Here is a 13,161-nt window from a genome sequence, read left to right on the forward strand (position 1 = left end):
CTCCCAAGCCCCTGAGGCAAGTACAGGTTTGTTAATGGTTTCAGAAAAAGCATAAAATGATGAAACACAATCTGGAATTGTAGGTAAAGTGATTTGTTGAATGCCATGTGGTATTTTCATATAACACAGGAATGAGACATACATGGGGAGGACAGATTTTGGAGTAAACTGTGTCTTTATCACTTCAAAATTATTTTTGAGCTGTTTGCACGTAACTTCTGAATCAGTTTAAAGTTGTTTTTTTATCCTTCCTCCTGAAGGTTGTATTGTATACCGAGAGCGTTCTGACCTCTATCAGCGCACAAAAACCCTCTCCCTTGGTGGAGTTATCAACTGAGCTTTTCTAAAGGCCAGAGGAGACTCAGAGAGACCAAGGACTGCATGCACATTGTATATCACACAGTTCTCCAGCTTTCAAAGTTGCAGCTTTAGTAATGATTTATACTAGTTTATTATTTGATATTTCATATAAAATAGCATGTATGTGTGTGTGTGTGTGTGCGCGCGCGCCATGCCTCTATGAAGCCAACGTGTACTTGTCCACCCACACTTGAATGCATCAAAAGATTTTGGCTGAAAAACAAAATGTACAGTATAATGGCAGAAATCCCAGAGTCACATTATCAACGGAATAGAATCAAGCATTTCTTGGACCCCAGATGATTTCTATACCAAATTTTAAACATTTTTTATGTCTCTGTAACAAAACAGAGAGGTGAAAACACAAACTATTCCCAATTTTATGTTACCCACACTGTAGGCGGTGAGTGATTATAGGAATCATGTTTCAAGAGGCATATTAACTGTTCAAGGGAAAATGGAGAGAGTTGAGTTGCAGCAGTGAAGTGACTGGCTGTCCTTGGAGTTAGTTTAAGAAATGGCCATTCTCCTTCAGCAGACTGTGGAGAGCTTTAGGCAGGACTGAGCTGGGAGAAGTCATTATTCCTGGCTAGAGTCTCAGTGATCCGTCTTCTGTATGGACACCTGAACCACTCTAAGTCCACCTCTGTTACCTAAACTCACCCTCTTTCCTTCGTCCAATCCCCAACCTGTCCCAGCTCCTCCACATACACCCTCATAAACACACAGATATCGACTAGCAAGTAATACAGGCATACACATGAGAACATTTTTTCCATCACATCTCAAGATATCACACCTTGGTGCATCTCAGCTTCTTAATATTTATACATCTCACATTTCCATTCTTGTCATGCAGGCAGCTGCAGAGCATATGGCTTGTTGTCTCGTAGTGAATGATTGAATAATCAGTTTGTAACCTTTTGTGGCTCATTCTCCAGGTGTGTCATTCAAGCCTGCGGCGGATATATGCTGTGAAAAAAGGGGAATGAATAAATTACATTGGATAGATAGTTAGACTTCATGTGGAGAAGCAGGAGAGCTCATAATGACTTCTCTGTAGAGGAGTCTCACACATTTCTGTGGAACATTTTTTCTTTCTCCCCGTTCTTCCTTTTCACACCCCTCTCCACCCCCACACTCTGCTCTACGTTCTATTTCTGACACAACAGCGATGAGTAATGAATGGTTTTGCCTTGCACTGGTTCTTAACAAGTGAGTGGATTGTATACAGTGTGTTCTGTATATTGGGCTAATTAGTGTTGTACTGGCACACCCCGGCAGAGCACAGAAACATCCCACTTGATGGTTGAAGCCAGTTATGTTTGTTTGTGGAAGAAGTGGCAGTGGAGAGACATTGAAGCTGAGTCCTCACTCCCAACTCGTCAAATGGTGACGCTTAGTCAGTGGCCCTCAGTGCCTGATACCAACATAGAGAGGCAATGTGTGAGACATACCAAGCCATGTCATTATTAGATAGTCTGAGCAACTGACTTATAAAGAGGGAGAAAGCCAGCATATGGCTGGAGGGAGGAGTGGTGGATGGGTCAAGTTAACACAGAACTTTCACTCAGGAGGCAACTGTTTGTGTCCTATGAAACTAAAAGTCAGTTTTGAGTTGTGCCATATGTCACATTACGTTCAAATGTACTTATTTTAACCCAAACTATGATGCTACTATGCATCACAAAATATATCACAAAATATGCACTCAAACCACTCACCCCCAGACTCCACAGCTCCTCATCACCGTATACAAATACCATGGATGTTAACATAAATACATTCCATTATATGCAGTCGACACAGATAATTAAAACAAGAAAAAACATAACACATAAACCTTTGCAAAATAAGGAAGTACAAACAAATACATTTTTTTCCCATGCATAGACTAATGCTGTGTTCACACTACCAGGGACGACGCAACAGCTCAACCAGCTAAATTATTGCTGAGTGTTGCTTAAGCGCTCGATAATGTAGTAAGGTCATCGCAGGCTTGTGTGTGTCTAATACTTGCCACAAAACACCTAAATTGAACTTCATCTAGTTCATGAACTGAACGTCATCAAGTCTGTATTTGATCCAAAAAAATATCTCTGCTTTTTGTCAATGTCAGAGCCCTGTTTTAACATCATGTACATAAAGCTAGCATAGCATCAGCTAATTTAGCTGAATGATGAGCTAAATAATGTTATTTGTCCAATTGTCTATTGTCTAATATGTGCATACAATATTCCAAAACCTTTATAGGTCATTTTTTGAAAGTTACAACTATTTCTGTAGCCCATTCTTGGACAGAAGGCTTCCCCCCTTATTCTTTCATCCACAGAGAACAATCTGTCTGCCTATCGCAATAATAGTTTGGATCCAGTTTCTAAGGGGTTTGTGTAATCCCATTAGCCAAACCAAGTACTTTTGTCACTTGAACATAAAAATAAACTGTAACAAGAGGAAACTCATATGCCAACCTTAAGAGTCGAAAACTGATGCAAGAGGGTTACCTAAAGCATCATAGCTTTACATGCAGGGCCACAGTGAGAATGTGTTGCAAATTAGTCACCTGGATCAGGATGTAGATCACAATGGTGGGTCCCTTAAAAGCCCTGAAGTGTAAATGTCTATGCTGTGCTTCTGCATCTTGTATCAACATGAATTATATCACAATAAGGACACCTCCTCCAAGCTGTATATCTCCTTTTTTGATATATCTCCTTTTCTAATATGTCCTTATTATTTTTCTCTGATATGTCCTGATCTGTGAATTTCCCAGAGCTCAAGAGATGAAGAAGCTGTCTTCTCTCAGCCAGATCTCTGTCTTGTTTGTTTACATCTTGCTTTAGTCCTTCCCATTCCCCACACACTCATTCAGTCTTCACATTTTTAAGACAAAATCACCTCTTTCTAACCTTTTTTCCTCCCATCCTGTTTTGATTCTGTCTTGTCCCTCTTTGCCTCTCAGTGATGATGTACTGTATTATATATATTTTGGCACACTACTGACCATCCTCCTGCGGCACATACACTTGCTCTCCTTCTAACTCATCCATCTCCTTCTCTGTCTTGCACCTACCACTCTTTTAATCTGTCTTCCTCTTTAGGTTTAAGTTTCCATTATACCATCTTTCTCTGTCTGTCTCTGTCTGTCACTTGGCTGTCTCCGACTAGACGGGAAGACTCCCTCTCTTTATGACAGCTGACATGTGGCAATTTTCCTTCGTTAATGACAAGAAATGTGCCAATTACCTCTCCGGATGTTTCACTGCCAATCAGACGCTAACGAGCTGCGAATATGTGTGTGTATCTGCATGTGCGTGTGCTAGTTTGTGTGTCTCTCATGTTTGAGTCTGTTGGCATGAGAGAAAGTTGGACAAGTGCTATATGAAACATTGTCCTCTGCAGAATTTTAAGCATTTGAAATCTTTTCACAAGTGCGGGTGTAGAGACTAGCTTACCTTTTCATCTCTGGTTTTATTAATGAGTCCTAATTATAGTTGTTACAGAATAAATGATGGCTGAACTGTTGCTCACTTTTGCTCTCTCACACACACGTTCCCACTTCTGACATGAGTTTCCACCACTTTCTATCCCTTGTCACTCTGTCTCCCTCCCACCCCTCCATCTGCGCTGAAAAGCTCTTTTGTTCAATTTTTAATTACCTTCTCATATAAAAGTGCTCTTGACATCTGAACGCAGCACGTTTGAAGAGGCTGCCTCTGTGATTGGTGCAAAATTAGATAACCACCTCTTTGTATCAGCTGTCAATCTCCATTCGAAGAAAAGACCTTATACTTACCAAAGGCCTTTGCTCTGTGCACACTGATGTAAGCTCTAATTAACAAAATATTTATGATGTCAACAAAAGCCATCATTTCTCTTGTTTGCATCATCTTTATTTGTTTTATTGGACTTGTGTTCCCTTATTTTTCATCATGACATATTGAACAAAGGACAGGCAAAATGGCATTCGGATCACTGTCAAATATTTGTTCTCGAAACACAAGAGCCTGTCTCTTTGGTCATGTTTGTCTTATTTGTTATTTTCCTTCAGTATTAAAGATTAATGGTGATATTGCAACACAAAAACCACACAAAAATCTACATAACCCATATTCAGTGAATAGTTTGATTCATTTACTGTAATTACTGTCCATGTAATGGTGTAGAGGCAATGGCTCATCATTGCTTTTTATTTTTTTGATTACAGTTTTGAGATCAAGATAATGCACAGGTGTTATTTATCTTATAATATAAATGTGAAATGTATATTATAACTTTATAAAGGATATTTTCAGTGTTGAATTCTCAGGGAGAAAATGTCACCAGAGCTCCAGTTTAGTGAGTTATTAAACTCTTCTGGTGCTCCAACACTAAAAGTTATGACAGATGTCCAACTGCTACCTCACCAGATGTCAAGGCAGATTTCTTGCAATAAAATTAAAATAGAAGCCAATTTTATTTATTTATTTGGATCCTCATTAGCCACCACCGGGGTAGTACACACAAGTAAACATTACATCATAATATATAAATATATATATATATATATATATATATATATATATATATATATATATATATACTGCAGACCACTGTTTGAAAGCTACAAACAATTTAACCAGTTGTGATTTAGCTAGTCGTTTTTGTGTTCCCAGTGATTTTTTAGGCACCACAAAGGGTGTTTTGTAGAGACCCGTTACTGTTTTTCCCAGCAGGCAAAGTGCCACGAAAAGCTGTAATTTTTTACCGAGACATTGCTGCATCTCCAGTGGGGATTATGCCACCAGACTGGTTATTTTAAGCCAAAGGGTGATCTTTCGGTGTTTTTTGTGCCTGAACCTAACCACACATTAACCTCAGTGTTGTAAAAAAAGTGTAATGTATCCACGGTTTGTAGAAACATACAATGCGAACACTTTTTTCTTGCTTCTGGCTTGAAAGCATACCCAGTTACCAAAGAGTATCAATGTAAGTTTTTTGCAGTAACTATCTCCAGTAGCAGAAATGGCAGATACTGAAACAACAGAAGTAACTGTGGGAAACAAATGCAGTGTGCCCTTTGTTGCTGGTAGTTGCTAGGCTTCGAGGAAAATGGAAAATGATGTGGTTATCTATCGCGAATGCGGCACCAACATCAATACAACTCTGAAACTCTAAGGGGAGGGGAAAGTTTGAAAGGTGTTTGTTTCTGCTTTAAACCAAGATTGAAGCATTATTTTCACCATCATTCTTATTGAATGTAGGTTTAATATCACAAAAACAAGTAAGACCGACACCTAAGAGAGGACATTGTCAACAGAATGACAGTTGGCAATTCTGTGCAGTTTACTCACAATGGCTCTATTCACTGCCTAAATGGTGCTAAAGCTGTAAAAGTACAATTAACGGATTAGATATTTTGTTCTTGTGTCTTCTTACTGCAGTTCTCATTGACTTGTATAATAATAAATTAATCCTCCAGTTATAAATTAAATGCAATCTACAGATAAGCATGCTTTGTGGTAAGAGTTGCAAATAATGCTGAAGCATCATTTTGAGGAATAAGAATGATGTATAAGAACAGTCTTTGACAGATATAATGTGTCTCCTATACATCGCAACTGATGTCATGCAGCACTTTATTGCATTGTATGAGAGTGAGGTTTGATTCCGGTTAGTAGACGGCTTGTGAGGGAATCCCATCCTTCCTGGCACCGTGAAATTGATTCACCTAATACATCTTTATGGAGGAAAACACTCATAAGCAGCAAATCAGCCGAGAATATACATCACACTTACAGAGGTTTATTGTAAAGCTCTGCTTGTATTAAGTTTGCATCCAGTGTTTGCTCAGATGTACCTTTGTCATGGTGAAGAGATTTCTTATGAGCTGCAGGATATACAGCAGGGATACTCTACTTGCTTTGCTTGGGGGCCACTTTTGCACAATGACAGGGGGCCAGGGGCCACTCGCAGCAGCCCCATACCTATTTCTAGGATTTGAGGACATTTGTAGCATTTTAGGACTTTTCTAGGATTGTAGGACATTTATAGAATTTTGGGACATTTCTGGGATTTCAGGATGCTTCTAGGATTTTTCGGTGTTTCTTGGATTTTACGATGTTTCTGAGATTTAGGACGTTTCTGGGACTTTAAGTGTTTCTCGGATTTTAGGATGTTTCTTGGATTTTAGGATGTTCCTAGGATTTCAGGACATTTCTTGTATTTCAGGATCTTTCTAGGATTTTAGGACATAAAGGGCTTGGCTAGGACCTCTGTCTGGGATCCTCTACTGGCACTTTTTTGAGAAACAAGCTCCATTTTGGTGCTGTTTTATGCATTCTGGCATCTTATGTATACTAAAAGTACAAAAACAACTGACAGTGTGAATCACTTTATTTTCTTTGTGAATTAGAAAATGGTTGGGGGCGGGGTCACTCGGCACTGGGTCTGGGGCCACATCTGGCCCATGGGCTGCAAGTTGAGTATTGCTGATGTGCAGCATGCATTGATTTAAAGGAGGTTGGAAAATGTCAAATAATAGTGTGGTGTTGAAAATATTTTCTTCTAAGCCTCTCTTATGTGTTCCCACTGGATAAGTGAGCAGGCAGCTGAGGTGTGACGCTGATGGCATCTTTGATAACTGTCATCTCAAACTAACACAGATAGCAGTAAAGCTGGTGATGCATGTAACTCTGTGCATGTCACAATCAGCCCATCTTTGCTTTTCACAAACTTCTAACAATGCTGGTCTTACAACAATGGCCAGTGTGTTGTTAGTCTCTGCACCACTACTAGCCGTTTCTGTGTTGTTTCTTACGAAATCTAACAACAACAGTGAGCCCTCACAGTGTTTTGTCTTGGCAGGCCTTATATCAGGTTATTGCCCCACTTTTTTGGAGATACTTTATCTCACAGGAGAAAGACCCCCTTTATAAACATCCTACTTATCTTTGCCTGTACTGCTCCTTTGAGGCTTATCTCTTATCATACGCTGCTCCTCGTGGGATATCACAATACACAGGAAGTCAGCTATTTGCCAGGCCTTCCCACCACTGGACAGCTCCTTTGAAGAAAACCAGAGACCCAGCAAATATTTTTGAATCAAAGTGGCCGCAGAGTGTGAGGCGGCACGTGTTATTCTTTTCGAAACCTTCCAGACCTTTACACCCTCTTGAAGAGAAAAAGGATATTGGTGATTTACAGCCAAATAAAGGTTCTAACTGGTCTCCTGTTCTGTGATAGTGCCAGGAGTTCAATATCAGTATCATTCAGAGAAATGGAACTCATAAGGAAAGGTCACAGAGACTCTCAGCTTCAGGAATTGTGGAGAGTTTTCTTTTCTCTGTTGTCTGACAGTGCTGCTGTTACTGTAGTGCTTTGTTCTAGGGGGAGAATAAAAAGAGCATGATAGCTATTGACTTTTTGTAGCAGGACCTCAGAGACGTAAACAATTGTGCTCTAATCCCGACAGTCACCGCTGTTTGAGAGGTAAGCGGGGACAAGAAAAACTATAGCTGTTTAAACGCTTTGCTGTGATTTTCTACAATTTAATGAGGTCAGCCTGTCTTATATTTTCTCTCAGCTTCGGTTTAAAAGATTTTCTGTTGTCTCTGAGCTGTCTGTCTTTAATCTTTTTTTTCATGTTGTGCTACCTTCTTTTCAGGTGGAGTGGTTAAAGAACGAGGAAGTTATTGATCCTGCGGATGACAGAAACTTTTATATCACCATCGACCACAACCTGATCATCAAACAGGCCCGTCTTTCTGACACTGCCAACTACACCTGTGTCGCCAAGAACATCGTGGCCAAGAGACGCAGCACCACCGCCACCGTTATTGTCTATGGTAAGTTACTGTCTGAAAGGGATAACTCTTTTTCTCTTTTTTGAAGTGGGGGTGTATGGGATATACCTGTCCATGGATAGTATAAAAAAAATACATTGGATGTCAGTCAGCACACCCTCAGTTTGAAGAGGCAGGCTGGACGATTGAAATGTACTGCTGTGGATGAGTTTTGAATTGATTTTTACCTGAAAAAAGAAAGTCCCACCTAAAAAAAATAAATATCAGTTTAAATGTTCGCATTATTTAGAATATTTTCACTGCTTTACCTTAATGTCAGACAGTGATTTCCAAACTGAAAATGTAATTTTGCTCTTTACATAGCCAGAATTAATTTAGAGAGACAGTGATTTAATACACACAGTGTTCAGCGTGCTAAAATTAGTGGGTTTTTTTTTCAAGGAGTCTGGTGATTCTGGTGAGAGATAGATGCAAAACTAAAGCTGGCCTTCACGTCAGAGCAAGTTTTTTGATGGAGAGGTGAAGTGGTACAAATACTCTTAATATAAAGATAAAAAGAAAATGCATCCCAAAGTGCTTTACAGTAAGGGCATTATAAGCACAGAGTGCTTCACATAAAAACAGACAGAATGAACATATTCTAAATAAAGCATTTACTTAAAAACAAAAAACTAGAACTGAAATTAACCTTTTTAGGTAGGACTTTTTTTAGGTGGCTAAAATGCGTTTTGCTGCTGATCTCCATCCATAGCAGTACATTTTTTAGCTTCTGTATCAGTCTCCAGTCTGTTTCTCCAAATTGGGTGTGTGTCGACTGACATATATTGAATGTAATATACTGACTATTGATGTCAGTGTAATAGTACCCCATACAACCCCACTTACAAAAAACCCAAACTATCCCACAGTCAATGAGATTTAACATCAGTGTCACATTTCCTGTGCTGCACTCATCCTCCTTACTGGCCACATAAAGCAAGTCAAACACTAGTGCAGAAGAAAAGTGTTGAAATCCCACAAGAAGGCAGCTCAAGTCAAAATAAAAAAATTTCAAAGTCACTCTGCATAAAGCAAATCCTTCTCTCTCCTGCGGCATGTAACATTCGCTCATTTTGTTCCTGCCGGAAGGTGTGCAAGGAATGAAAGATTAGTGATTTTCTGAACTGTAAGTGAGGTGCTGATGTGGCTGAGCCGTACTTAAAGAGACCCCGCTGTGGTTCCACACAGACTCACCCACTGTTTTTCCCTAACGTGAGCTAACGTGACTGTTATTGCACAGCACGGCTGTGAAGTTGGGACTTCAACGCCTGCTGGAGGCCGTGCATATTCAGAGTAAATGAAGAGATGTTGCATGCCTGTGGATGGATACACACACAAGACAAAAGTGAACAGATGCTTGAAACTGATACTTTCACCACGATTAAGTTTCAAATCTGCAATTAGGGCTGTCCTGAATATTACATATTGTCTGTATTGTTATTTGTTCAAAAAAGTTTTGGTGTGTTTTATGCAAGTTAGCTTTCCATGTGCCATGTGATTTTGGAAACATTTTAATTAAAAATACAACAAAACATAAAAACAATACCTTTTGTCTCAAGTTTGCACAGCAAATGCACTTTGATTAAGGTTAGGGAAAGACTGTAATTTTAGTTAAATGCTAATGAAGGTTAAAAAAAAAGAGTGGATACCTTATTGCAAGATGGCCCATTTTGTTGAAATGATCTCAAGTTTTGTGAATGTGTTATGATTTTACTATTTTGTATCAGTCTGATTTTATTCAGCTAATGTTTTAATTACTTTTATTATTTTTGCAATGGATAAATTTAGGCATGTCAGTGCAAATGTTCTTATGTATGATGTCCTCATGTTTGTGGCTTTATGATGCAGCAGCTTTGAGTCCCAAACAAATTTCCCTGTAGAAAAAAAATAAGGTATACTGTACCTTACAAAAAGAATCCAAACAAAACACAATAAGCAAAAAAAAACCCCAACAAACAACCCAAAACACTTCTGAATCCCAAACTTGAAAACCAAAGAACTCCCCAAGAACGAGTATCCGAATGGTTAAATATTCAGGTCCAGCTGAACTATAATTTCCTCATCACTTTTCACCCTCTCATGAACATTGCCAACAATGTGGTTAGTGGGGATCAATGTAAGTGTGATGTAGAAACACAAATTGTAAATCCAAGATAGCAGATTTTAGGGGTCGCTGTCTGTGCGAGGCTCCCTTGTCACTGACGCGGTCTATTAGGACCAAGTGTCGAAAAACTGCTTTGATGTCAGCTCATCCTTGAGAGAAAGTACAACAAGCCACTGCGTCTGTTAGTGCTGTCCTTGCTTTTTTACTCCAAATGGGATTCTTGCACATTTATGCATAGTTGTACTGTATGAGAAAGCGCTCATATTCCCACATAAAGCACTTAAAGAAACCCAAAGGATAAGTTGTCTCTGATGCTAGTGATGAAAAAGTAAGAAGGACAGGCAATCTGTTTTTAGCCCAGTGGTTTCCAACCCAACCCGTTACAAGGACACTGGAAACAGGAGCACGAGTTGGCAACAAAGGAGAAAAAAAAAGGGTAGAGAGAATGAGAGAAAGAGGCAGGGAGGAGATAGATCCATAATCCATGGAGGAAAGAAAGCAGACAGTAAAGAAATGTGCAGCTTTGGCAGTCTTCACCCTAGAGTCCAATATTTTGGGCTTCTCTCATAAGCATGTCACATTTGAAAGTCGGAGGCTCCAAGGGGCCCAGTTTCACCATCTCAAATGCCACAGACTTGTTCTCAGCCACAAGCCCTGGTGTCACTCTGCACTGGATTTAGTCGCTGACAGAGATGGATGAGAGAGGGAAGAGAGGCATTAGGAGGAATCAGTGAATGGAAAATGCAGTAATCTGACCAGAATTTACTGTCTGGCTGGATGGCAGAGTAACGACCCGAGATTTCAGGGTCAAAAACACAAAAACTCAAGATATACATTTCACAATGGGCAATGCATCGAGATGCCCGAGACTCGAGGGACTCCAGTTAATGGGGAAGAAGCACTAAAAACAAACGTAATGAAATCTAAATGTAATCTTTTTCTGTGTCTCTCTGTGCTTTGACTGCATTTTTTATATCTTATTTAATTTGTTAAATAGATTTCTTTTGTTCTATTTATGCTTATTTCCTTTCACCCTAATCTATGCATTCTGTTGATTTTATGTCCTTTTTTGTTTTTTGTTTTTTTTTAAAAAAAGCACTGTTTAACTCATTTTTAAAATGAAATATAAATCTGAGAATGAGGTGAGAAAAACAGTCTAAATGACATTTATTATTATTATTAATAAATTATTACTGGAATGGGCTGATGGCTGTTGTGCTTTTTTTGTTTTGCCTGTATTGACCTTCAGTTAGGCCTAATACAGTTATTGTAACATTACATGTTGTCTGTGTGAGATGACAGTATAGAGAATGTAGCGAGAGATAAATTATGTTCGGGAATAATATTGTTTGAGGGGTGAATTGGTGAGGAGTTGGTTTCAATTTTGATTTTAATTTTGGTTAGGACGGGGGTTAGAAATAGTAGGACTCAATTATATGTTGATAAATTGCTAGAGTTGTTTGTATTTTGTTTTTCTGTCTTTATTTTTTTGTCTTTCTCTCTGTGAGTCAATAAAAGAGAAAATAAATAAATAAATAATGTTTTATTACCATGTGTTCCAGTGAATGGCGGTTGGTCAACATGGACAGAGTGGTCAGTGTGTAACAGCCGCTGTGGCCGTGGTTACCAGAAACGCACACGCAGCTGCACCAACCCGGCCCCACTCAACGGCGGCGCCATCTGTGAAGGGCAAGGCATTCAGAAGCTGGCGTGTAATCCTCTCTGCCCAGGTATGGCCATTTAATTACAATACACCCACTAAGCAGTGGGTGGAAAGGGCATAGGTGCCCAAAAAACGAAATACATAAAATATGATAAAACTCAGTGTTTGCATATTTCGCTCTGTTTGTGCCTCCACCCTTACGCGTGTGTCTTTCTCCCACTCTCACTGTCTCAAATCATGGATCCGCTCACCCACTCATGCACTTGTTTGTCTTCATCTCCTCATTCGCCATTTCGCTCACTCTACCCCTCGTCTGTCCTGTGTGTTGTATGGTAGTGGATGGCCTGTGGACAGAGTGGAGTAAGTGGTCCACCTGTGGGACAGAGTGCACCCACTGGAGGAGGAGGGAATGCAGCGCTCCAGCGCCCAAAAACGGGGGGAAGGACTGTGAGGGCATGGTGCTCCAGTCCAAGAACTGCACCGATGGGATGTGCATGCAGAGTGAGTACCCGACTAATCCTCTGCTACTCTCTCTGACCTGCCAACCAAAGAAATTGCTTCACCCTTTGACCATGAGTTTCACTCCGCTCTTTCATCAACACGCTGTGTTTCACATCCCCGCATAACGCTCTCACCCTGTCTCTCACTCACTCCGTTTCGCTTCGCTCATACATAAACAACAAGACATGCTAAAATGCCTTTTTCTCTGTCTTCTTTATTTACACATTCATAATGCACAAAAGCTGTTGGATAAAAGTGACATAAAAGCAGAAACCACTGCACATCTTTTCTCTCTGCTGCAAATATAAGTATATGTTAAAAAAAGACATGGCCACATGGGGAAGCCTCTAAGTAATTATCCTTGTCACAAGCTAAGCATTTGGGAGATATATTTAAAATAATAATAAGTGATTATAATGTAATTACGTAAGGGGGGTCACATCTACTAGGCTGCTTTGATTACTACCTTAATTTAAATCTCTGGATTCTTTAGGTCCAATGAGAGGAAGCACGAGGCCACAAAGTGGCACAAGTGTAGACGTGCTCCTATTCCCGAGCTGGCAATTACATGTGTTGGAAAGTGAGGAAACATTGTATATAATAATCACAATGATTTCAAAGGATTCAGCAGCATTTCTTTCACATAAATCACAATTCTTCAATTGGTTTTGCTGTTTTGTTGCTAACAAAAAAAAGGCCACAGCCAATTT

The 13,161-nt window shown here is 39.6% G+C and overlaps 1 protein-coding gene across 3 annotated transcripts in view; it reads left to right on the forward strand.

Annotated features, from left to right (window-relative positions):
• The window catches only part of unc5cb (unc-5 netrin receptor Cb), a 177,977-nt gene that overhangs the window by 106,968 nt on the left and 57,848 nt on the right, over positions 1 to 13,161 (forward strand). For 2 of the 3 annotated variants that reach the window (XM_088070682.1, XM_088070683.1), the window contains exons 5-7: positions 8,006 to 8,186; positions 11,850 to 12,017; positions 12,287 to 12,451. In XM_088070682.1, the coding sequence (XP_087926808.1) occupies positions 8,006 to 8,186; positions 11,850 to 12,017; positions 12,287 to 12,451 (514 nt within the window). The remainder of the gene's footprint in view (positions 1 to 8,005; positions 8,187 to 11,849; positions 12,018 to 12,286; positions 12,452 to 13,161) is intronic. The other variant, XM_088070686.1, reaches the window with a different exon arrangement.

Source organism: Plectropomus leopardus, chromosome 20 (assembly GCF_026936395.1).
Source record: "Plectropomus leopardus strain MGB_pleo_1.0 chromosome 20, ASM2693639v1, whole genome shotgun sequence".
NCBI lineage: Eukaryota > Metazoa > Chordata > Actinopteri > Perciformes > Serranidae > Plectropomus > Plectropomus leopardus.